This window comes from Lissotriton vulgaris, chromosome 12 (genome assembly GCF_964263255.1).
Source record: "Lissotriton vulgaris chromosome 12, aLisVul1.2, whole genome shotgun sequence".
NCBI lineage: Eukaryota > Metazoa > Chordata > Amphibia > Caudata > Salamandridae > Lissotriton > Lissotriton vulgaris.
In genome coordinates, this window is record NC_141700.1 from 290,982,179 (window position 1) to 291,000,416 (window position 18,238).

The 18,238-nt window shown below is 47.5% G+C and overlaps 1 protein-coding gene across 2 annotated transcripts in view; it reads right to left on the reverse strand.

The window, feature by feature from the left end:
* IGSF9 (immunoglobulin superfamily member 9) overlaps positions 1-18,238 on the reverse strand; it is a 517,703-nt gene that overhangs the window by 276,424 nt on the left and 223,041 nt on the right. For both annotated transcript variants that reach the window (XM_086945078.1, XM_086945079.1), the window contains exon 4: positions 11,843-11,995. In XM_086945078.1, the coding sequence (XP_086801204.1) occupies positions 11,843-11,995 (153 nt within the window). The remainder of the gene's footprint in view (positions 1-11,842; positions 11,996-18,238) is intronic.

The following is an 18,238-nucleotide window of genomic DNA, read 5'->3' on the forward strand; positions in this document are numbered from 1 at the left end:
AGTGCGGAATGCAGATTCAGAGTGCAGATTCAGAGTGCAGATTGCAGATTCAGAGTGCAGATTCAGAGTGCAGATTGCAGATTCAGAGTGCAGATTCAGAGTGCAGAATGCAGATTCAGAGTGCAGAATGCAGATTCAGAGTGCAGATTCAGAGTGCAGATTCTGATTCAGAGTGCAGATTCTGATTCTGAGTGCAGATTCAGAGTGCAGATTGCAGATTCAGAGTGCAGATTCAGAGTGCAGATTGCAGATTCAGAGTGCAGATTCAGAGTGCAGATTCAGAGTGCAGAATGCAGATTCAGAGTGCAGAATGCAGATTCAGAGTGCAGATTCAGAGTGCAGATTCTGATTCAGAGTGCAGATTCTGATTCTGAGTGCAGATTCTGATTCTGAGTGCAGATTCAGAGTGCAGATTCAGAGTGCAGATTCAGAGTGCAGATTCAGATTCAGAGTGCAGATTCAGATTCAGAGTGCAGATTCAGAGTGCAGAGTGCAGATTCAGAGTGCAGAGTGCAGATTCAGAGTGCAGATTCAGATTCAGAGTGCAGATTCAGAGTGCAGATTCAGAGTGCAGATTCAGATTCAGAGTGCAGATTCAGAGTGCAGATTCAGAGTGCAGAGTGCAGAATGCAGATTCAGAGTGCAGATTCAGAGTGCAGATTCGGAGTGAAGAGTGCAGATTCAGAGTGCAGATTCAGAGTGCAGATTCAGAGTGCAGATTCAGAGTGCAGAGTGCAGATTCAGAATTCAGAGTGCAGAGTGCAGATTCAGAGTGCAGAGTGCAGAATGCAGATTCAGAGTGCAGATTCAGAGTGCAGAGTGCAGAGTGCAGAATGCAGATTCTGAGTGCAGAATGCAGATTCAGAGTGCAAATTCAGAGTGCAGAATGCAGATTCAGAGTGCAGATTCAGAGTGCAGAATGCAGATTCAGAGTGCAGATTCAGAGTGCAGATTCAGAGTGCAGAATGCAGATTCAGAGTGCAGATTCAGAGTGCAGATTCAGAGTGCAGATTCAGAGTGCAGATTCAGAGTGCAGAATGCAGATTCTGAGTGCAGATTCAGAGTGCAGATTCTGATTCAGAGTGCAGATTCTGATTCTGAGTGCAGATTCTGATTCTGAGTGCAGATTCTGATTCTGAGTGCAGATTCAGAGTGCAGATTCAGAGTGCAGATTCAGAGTGCAGATTCAGAGTGCAGATTCAGATTCAGAGTGCAGATTCAGATTCAGAGTGCAGATTCAGATTCAGAGTGCAGATTCAGAGTGCAGATTCAGAGTGCAGATTCAGAGTGCAGATTCAGAGTGCAGAGTGCAGAATGCAGATTCAGAGTGCAGATTCAGAGTGCAGATTCAGAGTGCAGAAGGCAGATTCAGAGTGCAGATTCAGAGTGCAGATTCAGAGTGCAGATTCAGAGTGCAGAGTGCAGATTCAGAATTCAGAGTGCAGAGTGCAGATTCAGAATTCAGAGTGCAGAGTGCAGATTCAGAGTGCAGAGTGCAGAATGCAGATTCAGAGTGCAGATTCAGAGTGCAGAGTGCAGAGTGCAGAATGCAGATTCTGAGTGCAGAATGCAGATTCTGAGTGCAGAATGCAGATTCAGAGTGCACATTCAGAGTGCAGAATGCAGATTCAGAGTGCAGATTCAGAGTGCAGATTCAGAGTGCAGAGTGCAGAATGCAGATTCAGAGTGCAGATTCAGAGTGCAGATTCAGAGTGCAGATTCAGAGTGCAGAGTGCAGATTCTGAGTGCAGAGTGCAGATTCAGAGTGCAGAGTGCAGAATGCAGATTCAGAGTGCAGAATGCAGATTCAGAGTGCAGATTCAGAGTGCAGAATGCAGATTCAGAGTGCAGATTCAGAGTGCAGATTCAGAGTGCAGAGTGCAGAATGCAGAATCAGAGTGCAGAGTGCAGAATGCAGAATGCAGATTCAGAGTGCAGATTCAGAGTGCAGATTCAGAGTGCAGATTCAGAGTGCAGAGTGCAGATTCTGAGTGCAGAGTGCAGATTCTGAGTGCAGATTCAGAGTGCAGAGTGCAGAATGCAGATTCAGAGTGCAGAATGCAGATTCAGAGTGCAGATTCAGAGTGCAGAGTGCAGAATGCAGATTCAGAGTGCATATTCAGAGTGCAGAATGCAGATTCAGAGTGCAGATTCAGAGTGCAGAGTGCAGAATGCAGATTCAGAGTGCAGATTCAGAGTGCAGAGTGCAGAATGCAGATTCAGAGTGCAGATTCAGAGTGCAGAGTGCAGAATGCAGATTCTGAGTGCAGAATGCAGATTCTGAGTGCAGAATGCAGATTCAGAGTGCAAATTCAGAGTGCAGAATGCAGATTCAGAGTGCAGATTCAGAGTGCAGATTCAGAGTGCAGAGTGCAGAATGCAGAGTGCAGATTCAGAGTGCAGATTCAGAGTGCAGATTCAGAGTGCAGATTCAGAGTGCAGATTCAGAGTGCAGATTCAGAGTGCAGATTCAGAGTGCAGATTCAGAGTGCAGATTCAGAGTGCAGAGTGCAGATTCTGAGTGCAGATTCTGAGTGCAGAGTGCAGATTCTGAGTGCAGATTCAGAGTGCAGAGTGCAGAATGCAGATTCAGAGTGCAGAATGCAGATTCAGAGTGCATATTCAGAGTGCAGAATGCAGATTCAGAGTGCAGATTCAGAGTGCAGAGTGCAGAATGCAGATTCAGAGTGCAGATTCAGAGTGCAGGGTGCAGAATGCAGATTCAGAGTGCGGATTCAGAGTGCAGAATGCAGATTCAGAGTGCAGATTCAGAGTGCAGAGTGCAGAATGCAGATTCAGAGTGCAGATTCAGAGTGCAGAGTGCAGATTGCAGATTCAGAGTGCAGATTCAGAGTGCAGAGTGCAGATTCTGAGTGCAGATTCAGAGTGCAGAGTGCAGAATGCAGATTCAGAGTGCAGATTCAGAGTGCAGAATGCAGATTCAGAGTGCAGATTCAGAGTGCAGAGTGCAGAATGCAGATTCAGAGTGCAGATTCAGAGTGCAGAGTGAAGACTGCAGATTCAGAGTGCAGATTCAGAGTGCAGAGTGCAGAATGCAGATTCAGAGTGCAGATTCAGAGTGCAGAGTGCAGAATGCAGATTCAGAGTGCAGATTCAGAGTGCAGAATGCAGATTCAGAGTGCAGAGTGCAGAATGCAGATTCAGAGTGCAGATTCAGAGTGCAGAATGCAGATTCAGAGTGCAGAGTGCAGAATGCAGATTCAGAGTGCAGAGTGCAGAATGCAGATTCAGAGTGCAGAATGCAGATTCAGAGTGCAGAATGCAGATTCAGAGTGCAGAATGCAGATTCAGAGTGCAGAATGCAGATTCAGAGTGCAGAATGCAGATTCAGAGTGCAGATTCAGAGTGCAGAATGCAGATTCAGAGTGCAGATTCAGAGTGCAGAGTGCAGAATGCAGATTCAGAGTGCAGATTCAGAGTGCAGAGTGCAGAATGCAGATTCAGAGTGCAGATTCAGAGTGCAGAGTGCAGAATGCAGATTCAGAGTGCAGATTCAGAGTGCAGAGTGCAGAATGCAAATTCAGAGTGCAGATTCAGAATTCAGAGTGCAGAGTGCAGATTCAGAATTCAGAGTGCAGATTCAGAGTGCAGAGTGCAGATTCAGAGTGTAGAGTGCAGAATGCAGATTCAGAGTGCAGATTCAGAGTGCAGAATGCAGAATGCAGATTCTGAGTGCAGAATGCAGATTCAGAGTGCAGAATGCAGAATGCAGATTCAGAGTGCAGATTCAGAGTGCAGATTCAGAGTGCAGATTCAGAGTGCAGAGTGCAGATTCTGAGTGCAGAGTGCAGATTCAGAGTGCAGAGTGCAGAATGCAGATTCAGAGTGCAGAATGCAGATTCAGAGTGCAGATTCAGAGTGCAGAATGCAGATTCAGAGTGCAGATTCAGAGTGCAGATTCAGAGTGCAGAGTGCAGAATGCAGAATCAGAGTGCAGAGTGCAGAATGCAGAATGCAGATTCAGAGTGCAGATTCAGAGTGCAGATTCAGAGTGCAGATTCAGAGTGCAGAGTGCAGATTCTGAGTGCAGAGTGCAGATTCTGAGTGCAGATTCAGAGTGCAGAGTGCAGAATGCAGATTCAGAGTGCAGAATGCAGATTCAGAGTGCAGATTCAGAGTGCAGAGTGCAGAATGCAGATTCAGAGTGCATATTCAGAGTGCAGAATGCAGATTCAGAGTGCAGATTCAGAGTGCAGAGTGCAGAATGCAGATTCAGAGTGCAGATTCAGAGTGCAGAGTGCAGAATGCAGATTCAGAGTGCAGATTCAGAGTGCAGAGTGCAGAATGCAGATTCTGAGTGCAGAATGCAGATTCTGAGTGCAGAATGCAGATTCAGAGTGCAAATTCAGAGTGCAGAATGCAGATTCAGAGTGCAGATTCAGAGTGCAGATTCAGAGTGCAGAGTGCAGAATGCAGAGTGCAGATTCAGAGTGCAGATTCAGAGTGCAGATTCAGAGTGCAGATTCAGAGTGCAGATTCAGAGTGCAGAGTGCAGATTCTGAGTGCAGATTCTGAGTGCAGAGTGCAGATTCTGAGTGCAGATTCAGAGTGCAGAGTGCAGAATGCAGATTCAGAGTGCAGAATGCAGATTCAGAGTGCAGATTCAGAGTGCAGAATGCAGATTCAGAGTGCATATTCAGAGTGCAGAATGCAGATTCAGAGTGCAGATTCAGAGTGCAGAGTGCAGAATGCAGATTCAGAGTGCAGATTCAGAGTGCAGGGTGCAGAATGCAGATTCAGAGTGCGGATTCAGAGTGCAGAATGCAGATTCAGAGTGCAGATTCAGAGTGCAGAGTGCAGAATGCAGATTCAGAGTGCAGATTCAGAGTGCAGAGTGCAGATTGCAGATTCAGAGTGCAGATTCAGAGTGCAGAGTGCAGATTCTGAGTGCAGATTCAGAGTGCAGAGTGCAGAATGCAGATTCAGAGTGCAGATTCAGAGTGCAGAATGCAGATTCAGAGTGCAGATTCAGAGTGCAGAGTGCAGAATGCAGATTCAGAGTGCAGATTCAGAGTGCAGAGTGAAGACTGCAGATTCAGAGTGCAGATTCAGAGTGCAGAGTGCAGAATGCAGATTCAGAGTGCAGATTCAGAGTGCAGAGTGCAGAATGCAGATTCAGAGTGCAGATTCAGAGTGCAGAATGCAGATTCAGAGTGCAGAGTGCAGAATGCAGATTCAGAGTGCAGATTCAGAGTGCAGAATGCAGATTCAGAGTGCAGAGTGCAGAATGCAGATTCAGAGTGCAGAGTGCAGAATGCAGATTCAGAGTGCAGAATGCAGATTCAGAGTGCAGAATGCAGATTCAGAGTGCAGAATGCAGATTCAGAGTGCAGAATGCAGATTCAGAGTGCAGAATGCAGATTCAGAGTGCAGATTCAGAGTGCAGAATGCAGATTCAGAGTGCAGATTCAGAGTGCAGAGTGCAGAATGCAGATTCAGAGTGCAGATTCAGAGTGCAGAATGCAGATTCAGAGTGCAGATTCAGAGTGCAGAGTGCAGAATGCAGATTCAGAGTGCAGATTCAGAGTGCAGAGTGCAGAATGCAAATTCAGAGTGCAGATTCAGAATTCAGAGTGCAGAGTGCAGATTCAGAATTCAGAGTGCAGATTCAGAGTGCAGAGTGCAGATTCAGAGTGTAGAGTGCAGAATGCAGATTCAGAGTGCAGATTCAGAGTGCAGAATGCAGAATGCAGATTCTGAGTGCAGAATGCAGATTCAGAGTGCAGAATGCAGAATGCAGATTCAGAGTGCAGATTCAGAGTGCAGATTCAGAGTGCAGATTCAGAGTGCAGAGTGCAGATTCAGAGTGCAGATTCAGAGTGCAGAGTGCAGATTCTGAGTGCAGATTCAGAGTGCAGAGTGCAGAATGCAGATTCAGAGTGCAGATTCAGAGTGCAGAATGCAGATTCAGAGTGCAGATTCAGAGTGCAGAGTGCAGAATGCAGATTCAGAGTGCAGATTCAGAGTGCAGAATGCAGATTCAGAGTGCAGATTAAGAGTGCAGAGTGCAGAATGCAGATTCAGAGTGCAGATTCAGAGTGCAGAGTGCAGATTCTGAGTGCAGATTCAGAGTGCAGAGTGCAGAATGCAGATTCAGAGTGCAGAGTGCAGAATGCAGATTCAGAGTGCAGAATGCAGATTCAGAGTGCAGATTCAGAGTGCAGAGTGCAGAATGCAGATTCAGAGTGCAGATTCAGAGTGCAGAATGCAGATTCAGAGTGCAGATTCAGAGTGCAGATTCAGAGTGAAGAATGCAGATTCAGAGTGCAGAGTGCAGAGTGCAGAATGCAGATTCAGAGTGCAGAGTGCAGATTCAGAGTGCAGATTCAGAGTGCAGAGTGCAGAATGCAGATTCAGAGTGCAGAATGCAGATTCAGAGTGCAGAGTGCAGAATGCAGATTCAGAGTGCAGAGTGCAGATTCAGAATGCAGATTCAGAGTGCAGAGTGCAGAATGCAGATTCAGAGTGCAGAGTGCAGATTCAGAGTGCAGAATGCAGATTCAGAGTGCAGAGTGCAGATTCAGAGTGCAGAGTGCAGATTCAGAGTGCAGATTGTGTGGGTGACTCTGTGTGTGTGGGTGGCTTTGCGTGTGTGGCTCTGTGTGGGTGTAAAATGCAATAGGTCATGCATTTGCGAGCGATTAAGCTATTGGCATTGTAAATGACAAGGCCATTTATTTAATGATTACGCTATTGGCAATGTAAATGACAATGCCATTTATTTATGATTTAAAAAAAAAAAAAAAAATGTCATGAGCAATGCCAATAGCTCTACCTTTAATATTGACGAGACCATTGCATTGTAAATGCTTGTTTACACTGTCACCCTGCCTCGGAGACACACATTTCTCAGTCAGTCCCTTCAACGCTCAGTTGGAAGTTGCCAAAACCCATTTTTGAACTTTAGACACGCAAATATCCGGTTGTATATTATTAGATCTGTTGAGTAGCCCATCAAGTCTGTTTGTGTTTTTCCTTTTGCTTTTCATGTTAAAAATGCGAACTCGAGCAGCGGAAAACCCAGAAAAAACGTGAGAAGGCGGACTACTCGCTTGTAAAAAGCTTTCTGAACTTCCTAGTCAACTGCTATTAAACGCGTAAAGTGTATACATGTTGTATGTGGTCGTTTTTAGGGTGTGCAGGCAAAAATGGTGGTAAAATTGGGGTCTGCAGTGCTACACGGTGAGCTCTCCTAGATATCAAGTGTGTATGTTACTGTTTTAAGCATATTTTTGGTCTGGCAATAATGGTCAGTATGGAACTAATTAAGTTCTATCAAGCCCTGTGTGTGTTGAGGAGGGCCCCTCAGTGTTACACATGCTTTTACGGAGGTTTAGGGACCTTGTTGCTTCACTGCTGTTTGGGCTCTGAGACGGCCATCCTGCCTAGTTGCCTGTTGTGAATGGGTATAAACAATAAACGTCCGATTATGGTGCCGGTTGGACCTATCCCCCCTCAAGAACACAAAGAACCTACTGACATTTTCTACCTGAAATAGACCATCTAATTTGGAAAGACCACCCTGTGTCCTTCCTGATTTTATTTTCACCTAGTCACTAATCTCAAACTTATACTCCTTTCTCTCCATGCTCACATTTGTCCCCTTGCCTCCTACACCATTTCAACCTTTCAGCCATGCAGGGACCAATTTAGTACCAGGTAAGCATCACACATCTATTGAAATGGGGGTCGCAGTGTGTAGGGCTTGCAGTGTGTGGGGGGGGTCGCAGTGTGTGGGGGGCTCTGTGTGGGTGTGTGTGGAGGGCTCTGTGTGGGTGTGTGTGGGGGGGGCTTTGTGTGGCTGTGTGTGTGGGGGGCTCTGTGTGGGTGTGTGTGTGTGGGGGGCTCTGTGTGTGTGTGTGTGGGGGGGGGGCTCTGTGTGTGTGTGTGTGTGGGGGGGCTCTGTGTGTGTGTGTGGGGGGGGGTTCTCTGTGGGTGTTTGTGTGTGTCATTTGCGAGAGATAAAGCTAGTTGCATTGTAAATGACAATGCCATTTATTTATGTTTTTAAAAAAACACAAATAAAAATAATGTCAAGAGCAATGCCAATAGCTCTAACTTTAACAAAGGCAAAACCATTGCATTGTACATGGTTGTTGTATTACTGCGTTTGCCTTCAACAATGGCTGACGCGCTTTTCATTTCTCTGTTCTCTGCGCTTTTGCAGTTTTAAGCAAAATGTGTCTCAAGATGTTTTCATTTTCTTCTTTTTTTTTTTTTAAGAAGTTTACTAACAATAAGGTTCAGGGTACTTTTATATTTTTTTTAACAAACTAGCCTTTCCGGTTAAGAGGTTATGGGAGATCGGATCAGAGAAACCTTAAGCTGCTCTTTGCGGGGATATTTCGGCAAAAATAGGGGTATTTTTCAGGAGTTAAAACGCATGCATGATTTCCCTAAAGTCGAGCAGCTGGACCCCTTCAAGTCGATACCCTGTCAATGGAAGTTCGATTAATTCGTAGGAACCCACATGCTGTGACGCCTCGTTTTATGGGGTAACTTAATGCCTGAACTGGACCTGAAGTGTTGCTGTAGTTAATGTTCTTAACTGGGTGATTGCGCACTTTGCAACTTGAAGGCGCTATGCTGTGCAGTTTCAGGTTATTTGCAGCCCTGGTTCGGCTGCATCCCCAAGAAGCTGCAGCTGGCCCCTTTCACTACTGTTTGCAGTCTTTCAGCCCTCCCTCCCTCCCGGGAAGGAGGGTTTGTTTGTTGTTTTTTATTTCCTTGCGGGGGTGCACACTTTTTGAGCTCGCTCCGTCCCCCTTTCCTCTTTTTGGCGGGATTTAAAGCTTACCAGACACAGAACACACCCCACCAGACACAGGTCACTGCTCACCAGGTATGGAACTTGCCTCACCTGACACAGGTCACTACTCACCAGACAAATGAGCCCACTCACGAGACAAAGAACATCCCTCACCAGGCTCGAGAATCTTCTCACCAGGCACAGGACACCACTCTTTAGACACAGAAAACCCCTTAGCAGACTAAAGTCATCACTCACCAGACGCAGGACAGCGCTTACTAAACACACGACACCACTACCCAGACAGAGGAGCACACTCACAAGACAAAGAACACCCCTCACCACACACAGGACTGTGCTCATCAGACACAGGACACCCCTCACCAGACACAGGACTGTGCTCATCAGACACAGGACACCCCTCACCAGACACAGGACTGTGCTCATCAGACACAGGACACCTCTCACCAGACAGAGGGCTGTGCTCATCAGACACAGGACACCCCTCACCAGACAGAGGGCTGTGCTCATCAGACACAGGACACCCCTCACCAGACACAGGACTGTGCTCATCAGACACAGGACACCCCTCACCAGACAGAGGGCTGTGCTCATCAGACACAGGACACCCCTCACCAGACACAGGACTGTGCTCATCAGACACAGGACACCCCTCACCAGACACAGGACTGTGCTCATCAGACACAGGACACCCCTCACCAGACACAAGACTGTGGTCATCAGACACAGGACACCACTCACCAGACACAAGACTGTGCTCATCAGACACAGGACACCTCTCACCAGACACAGGACTGTGCTCATCAGACACAGGACACCCCTCACCAGACACAGGACTGTGCTCATCAGACACAGGACACCCCTCACCAGACACAAGACTGTGCTCAAGGTAACAGTATGATTACAACGTTTGCATATGTTTCATAAAAAAGTGGTGGGTTAATTGGGGTCGCACATACGGCATTATGGGACTCGTAGTATAAGGGTGTTTTCGCCTACCGTTTCATTGGTCGAAAATAGCAGGGCGGAGTCCCGAGGAACACCTATTAATGACAAGCATGTTGGAAAGTAGCGTAAGATCTCACTTTTTAGAAACTGAAGGCCGCGAGAACTACGATCGAAGGTATGAAATATCTGAATTGCCCACATTCAAAGTTGTATTAGAATGGTATAAACATCCACGTGTTTTTGGTTTAAGGTTACAGCGCTGTACTCAGCGCATAGAGGGAAAATGTCTATTGGAAAATGTTTACCGGTACATGTAATAAGGCTATGTTTAAAATATAGTTGGGACATGATTATACTTAACAGTGATGTTTGTTTAAATTTGTAGTGATCTCCCTGAAGAAGGGCTACATTATAAGCCCGAAATGCATTGGGAACCAGCAGAATCACCAAAGATTTGTTTGAAAGTACAAGCATGCGACAGCAAAAAGTTTTTTAACACAGCTGCCGTGTAGAAGCACTGTTACTTTTTACGGTCTACTTCGTTACAAGCATAACTGAGGAAACAATTTGAATACAAATAAAAAGATTAAAACTTTAAACCATTGATGAACTTTTTATATACGCCGTTCCGGCAAATGCGGCGCGCTCGAATTTGAAGTTACTCGCTTCAATTTCATTCGCATCCATTCACCATGTGGTTTTAGGACAGACCGCTTATCGAGCGCACGCCAAACATTGTAAACCTGGATTAAACTGACAAAGAGTTTCAGCAAATAAGGAGTGCACTTGACCTTGCATGTTTTTTTCTCATCAGACACAGGACACCCCTCACCAGGCACAGGACTGTGCTTATCAGACACAGGACACCTCTCACCAGACACAAGACTGTGCTCATCAGACACAGGACACCTCTCACCAGACACAGGACTGTGCTCATCAGACACAGGACACCGCTCACCAGAAACAGGACTGTGCTATTCAGACACAGGACACCCCTCACCAGACACAGGACTGTGCTCTCTACTACTCTCTACTACTCACTCTCTACTACTCGCTACTATTCACTCTCAACTACTCACTCTCTACTACTCACTCTCTACTACTCACTCTCTACTCTCTACTACTCACTCTCTACTACTCTACTACTCACTCTCTACTACTCTCGCTCTACTACTCTCTACTACACACTCTCTACTACTCTCTCTACAACTCACTCTCTACTCTTCTACCTCTGTCTACCTCACTCTCTACTTCTCTCTCTACCTCTCTCTCTACCTCTACCTCTCTCTACGCACACATATGCATATATATATATATATATATATATATATATATATATAAGCATTTATATATATGTATGTGTATATATATACATACATGCACATATAAACATATATATATATATATACACATCTGCATATCTATTAAAATACAAATATAAATGCATGCATACATATACATATACATATATGCATACATATGCATGTTATGTACATGAACGTTTTAAAAACACTAATAAAAGCAAAGCTAAAAAGGCACCTAATTACAAACAGAATTGCTTTAACTAAAACTAGGCCTGAACGGAGTTACTAAAGGTCTCTGGTCCAGCAGCCACTCAGACGATACCGCAGTATTGTCAGAGAGGTGGGAGCTGGGCCCCTGGCTGAGTTCAAAGTTCAGCGGTAATCTGAGCTGCGCGTCTCATCTAATTAGGCCAGGCATTCTTCTCTGCTTGGGGCTGAGGTTTCCCATTTCATGGGCCAAACTCCTAGACTGCCTCTGATCTGCCATGGACTAGGAGGGCAGTGCAGCTGCTACTGACCTTTGACCCGTGGAGGTTTGGGGAGGGCAGGAAGGCACATTAACCGATTCCTGGCCGCCATACTGACCAAATAAAAGGGTTGAGGAGACGTGAGCTACAAACACTACCCTTACTTGAGGCAATGGGATTCTCTGAGTGAGCGACCCTCAATTCACAACATCTCAGTCATAAGCACTGCCAGTTACCCCACATGTGACAAAGAGCTTTGGGCATCATGGGGTTATGCAATACGGATACAATGACTCGAAGCATTCGCCTGGCTTCTCTTCAGTGGGACTTACAGTTGACAGTGAGGTGGACCCAGGTCCCGTTCTGAAAGGTCTCGTCGCTGTGGTAGCGGTCCAGGAATAAAACACGACACTCGTACCAACCCTGATCCTCCGAGCGCAAGGAATCCACCTGGAGGGAGGCGCCTTCTTCGAGTCGTGTTCGCCCTGCAATGGAGACAGGTGGGATGTAACTATGCAATGACTGCAACAATGCCAACACAAGCAGCACGGACTATAGCCACAATGAAATCACTGGCCATGCAGTACATGTATTGTTAAAGCACACAGCGGATCTCTGATGATGCCCACGCCGGAATCCATGGCGACAAAGGTCACAGATTTATTTATTTGTGCATTTTTATATAGCGCAGACTTTACCCGAAGGCGTCAGAGCGCTTCACAATAGGAACACAAATGAAACACGACGAGAACATTACACAGGAACCGATTACAAAAGTAAACGTTACATTGCATAAGGTAAAAGTGACAATTGTGAGCAAATGAAACACATGAGGTAGTAAAAATTGTGAGCAACCAAAAATACACGAGGTAGTAAAGAGTGCACAAGAGGAAAAAGTGACAAGTGTGCAGGATATAAGAGAAAACAAGGTATAGTTAGAGGTATAATACTGCAATATGAGCTAGATACTCAGGCACAAGAACAAGCGTTACATAGGCAAAGGTGGCCCTTGTGCAAGTATCAAAGGCAGAAACATGTGAGAGTTAGCAAACCGTGTGTTACAAGGGCCAAGTGCACTTAAATATTGGAAGATACACACAAGAGGATCATTGACAATCCACGGGGCAGAACTATTGACAACTCTCACAGCAGCACCTCTGAATACACTCACTCGGGTCGCTGACAATGCACACATGAGGATTATTAACCGCATACAAAAGAGTATCTTAGAAGATGCGCACCGCTGGATCAATGATAGTACATGGCAGGCTCTCATCAGGCACAGCTGGATCATCAGATAGTCACAGGGCGATTACTGACAAAACACAGCAATGCACTGAAGGCAGAAACATGCTACACACATCGGAGTCACTGATAAGATCACTGAAGACATGCACAGCAGAATAATAGGATACACACAACAGGATGATGTGATACAACCAGGAGGAATATTGACAAAGCCAGCAATTTATGATATACATACTCTACAGAATGTCATATGGTACACACAGCAGAGTTATGTGACACACATATCTGGATCACACAAAACACACCAGAATATTATTAAAAAGACATACAGGAATTTACTAATGCACTAAAGATATACATGGCAGGAATGATGATGATACACATGGCAAGTTCATTCACAATGCACAGGATTACTGATAATATACACACAGATATTTTCCAGCATTAACCTATATTGGATTGACATACTGTGCAATATTCTGACATTTAGGATTGGGATCCAGGAAAGACTTGGATTCCCTGAACTAATTTTCATCACACCACACCTCGGGGAACTACCCTGGCTCCTGATACACACATTTGCTCAATTCAAGCTTCTCACACACACAATTAAGACACTACACAACTCAAGTGCCAAGTACCTGAACATTCACATCTCATACCATCAACCACCCAAAGACCTCAAATCTGCAGGACTCCTACTCACACACATCCCAAGCATACACAGAACCAGATCAGGAGGATGGGCGTCCTCTTGCGGCGCTCCTAAAGCATGGAACAACCTCACTCCACATCAGAGCCTCCTCCTTTCTTTTTAAATTCCACAAGAAGATGAAGATCTGCCTTTCAAATTACCCACCTACCTTAGGCAGGGCTAGGCCCCCACACACACACCTGCGCGGAGCCAGGATATCCTCGCGGGTGATAGTACGCTGTACAGATACACATATCAGAACATCCCTGTTTCAGTGCAGGGACCGGCTGCCGACCTTTTGAAAAGGACACCAATCTGCTAGTAGCTTTATTGTCTGTTTGCCCAGTTTCTGATGTCTTTAAGTTTTGATGTGTCCATGGAGCAGGAATTATGCTCTTATTCAGCTATGGAAGCTGTTTGGGCTAGGCCTCCCTCTTCTTCGCACAATACCCAAGGGAGCAGGCACAAGTTTGGAGTAATCTGTGTCAGGGTAGCCAGCCATCCATGCACACACAGGCGAATGGTCATTTCCTAGTGGCTGCAGATGCCAGCCGCCTGATGACAACATTTATTCACAACTTTGGATCGTGACTACAGACAGTTGTACACCATTTAAAGGGCCACATCATTTAACTAGGGCTTTTTTTCCATGGGGGTCTGTGCAGTCCAGTCCCATACGTGGGTCCCTTGCTCACTTTGCCGCTGGATTAAGGCTAGCCTGGCTGATGAGGGATGTTACCCGGAAATCGGTCCTTGGATGCTTGTTTCTAGTCCAGGTAGGGCCTGGCTTGGCAGTTCAGGCTGGACGGTTCCCATGAGGCACAGGGTCAGACTGATTTGCATATAGCTGGGTCTGAACTGAGGTGGCAAAGTGCGCTAAAGAACGATGATGGATTCAACCCGGATCTGTGACTGGGGGTGAGTGCCTGAAAAGTTTCTGCGCTCCGTCCATCACCTCCTTGTGTTTGCTCTGTGCAGTCAGCTATTGAGCGTCAGTCACCCTCGATCCTTCAGTTGAGGTCTGGGTCATGAGTAAGCTTCTGCACCCAGAAGCAAAGATCAAAACACTGGTAAAATGAGGCACCGGGTAAAACACTATAGGCCATATATAGCATCATGGCACCACTTGTTGTTAATAAGATACACTCATTTTTTATTGCATGCACCTTATGCTATCACTTTGCTCTGCCTATAACACGGTATTAGTACATGAATCTGTCCCAGGGAGGGAGGGTCTTGGTGTAATACTGCCTCCGCATGGACGGTGCAACACAGGGCTCTAACTCGAGGGGGCAGCACTGCAGCACAACTATGATTCTTCTTTATATACCACCACAAACTCTGCCCGAGGCTGGTGGTGACATGGCTGTTTCTCGCAGAGTGGCAGAGAGCAGGATCCCACCGGGAGATCTAAATCCAAGGTCCGAGGAAGGAGAAGAACTGCAGCCCATGTCGGAGAGGTAGCATTCATTGGCTTAACAAAGAGACTGTGCGGGGTAAGACAATCCAAGCCCCCCCCCCCCCCCAAATGTGCATTCAATTTGTAACACTGGAACTGTCACTTCAAGTCAAATGCATGATTCAAAACAGCACTGATCAATTGCATGGGTGGCTGACTGACGCAGGTTTGTGCACAAGTACTTAGACAGGGCAACAGATTTTGAGCCACGTGGATTCACATCAGAGGTGGTGTCAAGGAAGAGGCAGACATTCTTCGGAGTTCGCCCGGTATGCTTGGAAACAGTGAGCTGAGCTGTGGCCTTCTTTCCTCCAACTGCATATAGTGCGAACACCATACATGTCACATTTAGGTCAAGGTTAGCAGGCAAAATGCATGCCAGGGTGCAGCTGAACCACAGAGAAGGAAGACCAGCTAGGCTGGCTGCAAACTGCTCTTGTGCACTTTTAAAAGGCACTGTGTGTCCCATGTGGAGAGAGAGCTCCGTCTCTCAGAACTGGGATTTTCAACGGTCAGCCCAAGTGTACACATTCAACCAGGTCCGGACCGGGGAAGTCATGCATTAATGCCAGCTTCCAAATAGTACCTTTTCATTTCAGAGAAACAAAAACGCGTGTTTGGGGTTACCATATGCAATAGGGCACTCATTTGCATGTGGCTCTTAAGATGCAGACATAGCTGGATCAAAAAAACTTAAGTACTCAAAGAAACAGCCACACCCACGCGGCACCATTTACTAATCCCTAGAGATTACCCCTTACAGACACTGGGGATATACTTCATATCTCCTATCCTGCATGGGTTAAAGGAACCCCTGGGGCGGCACCATCTGCCTTCAAACAAAAAACAAGGGGACTGCAGAGTGCGGCAGGGGGGAGGGTAGACTACCTTCAAGAGATAGTTTTTTCCATACGATGATGCGCGCTGCCCCTTCTGATGTCAATGATGGGTGGCATGTTCCCAGCATCTGAACTCTAGCGCGCTGCCCCTTCTGATGTCAATGATGGGTGGCATGTTCCCAGCATCTGAACTCTAGCGCGCCTCCCCTTCTGATGTCAATGATGGGTGGCATGTTCCGGGCATCTGAACTCTAGCGCGCTGCCCCTTCTGATGTCAATGATGGGTGGCATGTTCCCAGCATCTGAACTCTAGCGCGCTGCCCCTTCTGATGTCAATGATGGGTGGCATGTTCCGGGCATCTGAACTCTAGCGCGCTGCCCCTTCTGATGTCAATGATGGGTGGCATGTTCCCAGCATCTGAACTCTAGCGCGCTGCCCCTTCTGATGTCAATGATGGGTGGCATGTTCCCAGCATCTGAACTCTAGCGCGCTGCCCCTTCTGATGTCAATGATGGGTGGCATGTTCCCAGCATCTGAACTCTAGCGCGCCTCCCCTTCTGATGTCAATGATGGGTGGCATGTTCCGGGCATCTGAACTCTAGCGCGCTGCCCCTTCTGATGTCAATGATGGGTGGCATGCTTCCAGCATCTGAACTCTAGCGCGCCTCCCCTTCTGATGTCAATGATGGGTGGCATGCTCCCAGCATCTGAACTCCAGCGCGCTGCCCCTTCTGATGTCAATGATGGGTGGCATGTTCCGGGCATCTGAACTCTAGCGCGCTGCCCCTTCTGATGTCAATGATGGGTGGCATGCTCCCAGCATCTGAACTCTAGCGCGCCTCCCCTTCTGATGTCAATGATGGGTGGCATGTTCCGGGCATCTGAACTCTAGCGCGCCTCCCCTTCTGATGTCAATGATGGGTGGCATGTTCCGGGCATCTGAACTCTAGCGCGCTGCCCCTTCTGATGTCAATGATGGGTGGCATGTTCCCAGCATCTGAACTCTAGCGCGCTGCCCCTTCTGATGTCAATGATGGGTGGCATGTTCCGGGCATCTGAACTCTAGCGCGCTGCCCCTTCTGATGTCAATGATGGGTGGCATGCTCCCAGCATCTCAACTCTAGCGCGCCTCCCCTTCTGATGTCAATGATGGGTGGCATGTTCCGGGCATCTGAACTCTAGCGCGGTGCCCCTTCTGATGTCAATAATGGGTGGCACGTTCCCAGCATCTGAACTCCAGCGCGGCCCCTTCTGATGTCAATAATGGGTGGCACGTTCCCAGCATCTGAACTCCAGCGCGCTGCCCCTTCTGATGTCCATTATGGGTGGCATGTTCCGGGCATCTGAACTCTAGCGCGCTGCCCCTTCTGATGTCAATGATGGGTGGCATGTTCCCAGCATCTGAACTCCAGCACGCTGCCCCTTCTGATGTCAATAATGGGTGGCATGCTCCCAGCATCTGAACTCTAGCGCGCTGCCCCTTCTGATATCAATGATGGGTGGCATGCTCCCAGCATCTGAACTCTAGCGCGCCTCCCCTTCTGATGTCAATGATGGGTGGCATGCTCCCAGCATCTGAACTCTAGCGCGCTGCCCCTTCTGATGTCAATGATGGGTGGCATGTTCCCAGCATCTGAACTCTAGCGCGCCTCCCCTTCTGATGTCAATGATGGGTGGCATGTTCCGGGCATCTGAACTCTAGCGCGCTGCCCCTTCTGATGTCAATGATGGGTGGCATGCTCCCAGCATCTGAACTCCAGCGCGCTGCCCCTTCTGATGTCAATGATGGGTGGCATGCTCCCAGCATCTGAACTCTAGCGCGCCTCCCCTTCTGATGTCAATGATGGGTGGCATGTTCCGGGCATCTGAACTCTAGCGCGGTGCCCTTTCTGATGTCAATGATGGGTGGCATGTTCCCAGCATCTGACCTCCAGCGCGCTGCCCCTTCTGATGTCAATAATGGGTGGCACGTTCCCAGCATCTGAACTCCAGCGCGGCCCCTTCTGATGTCAATAATGGGTGGCATGCTCCCAGCATCTGAACTCTAGCGCGCTGCCCCTTCTGATGTCAATGATGGGTGGCATGTTCCCAGCATCTGAACTCCAGCGCGCTGCCCCTTCTGATGTCAATGACCGGTGGCATGTTCCCAGCATCTGAACTCCAGCGCGCTGCCCCTTCTGATGTCCATTATGGGTGGCATGTTCCGGGCATCTGAACTCTAGCGCGCTGCCCCTTCTGATGTCAATGATGGGTGGCATGTTCCCAGCATCTGAACTCCAGCACGCTGCCCCTTCTGATGTCAATAATGGGTGGCATGCTCCCAGCATCTGAACTCCGGCGCGCTGCCCCTTCTGATGTCAATGATGGGTGGCATGTTCCGGGCATCTGAACTCTAGCGCGGTGCCCTTTCTGATGTCAATGATGGGTGGCATGCTCCCAGCATCTGAACTCCAGCGCGCTGCCCCTTCTGATGTCAATGATGGGTGG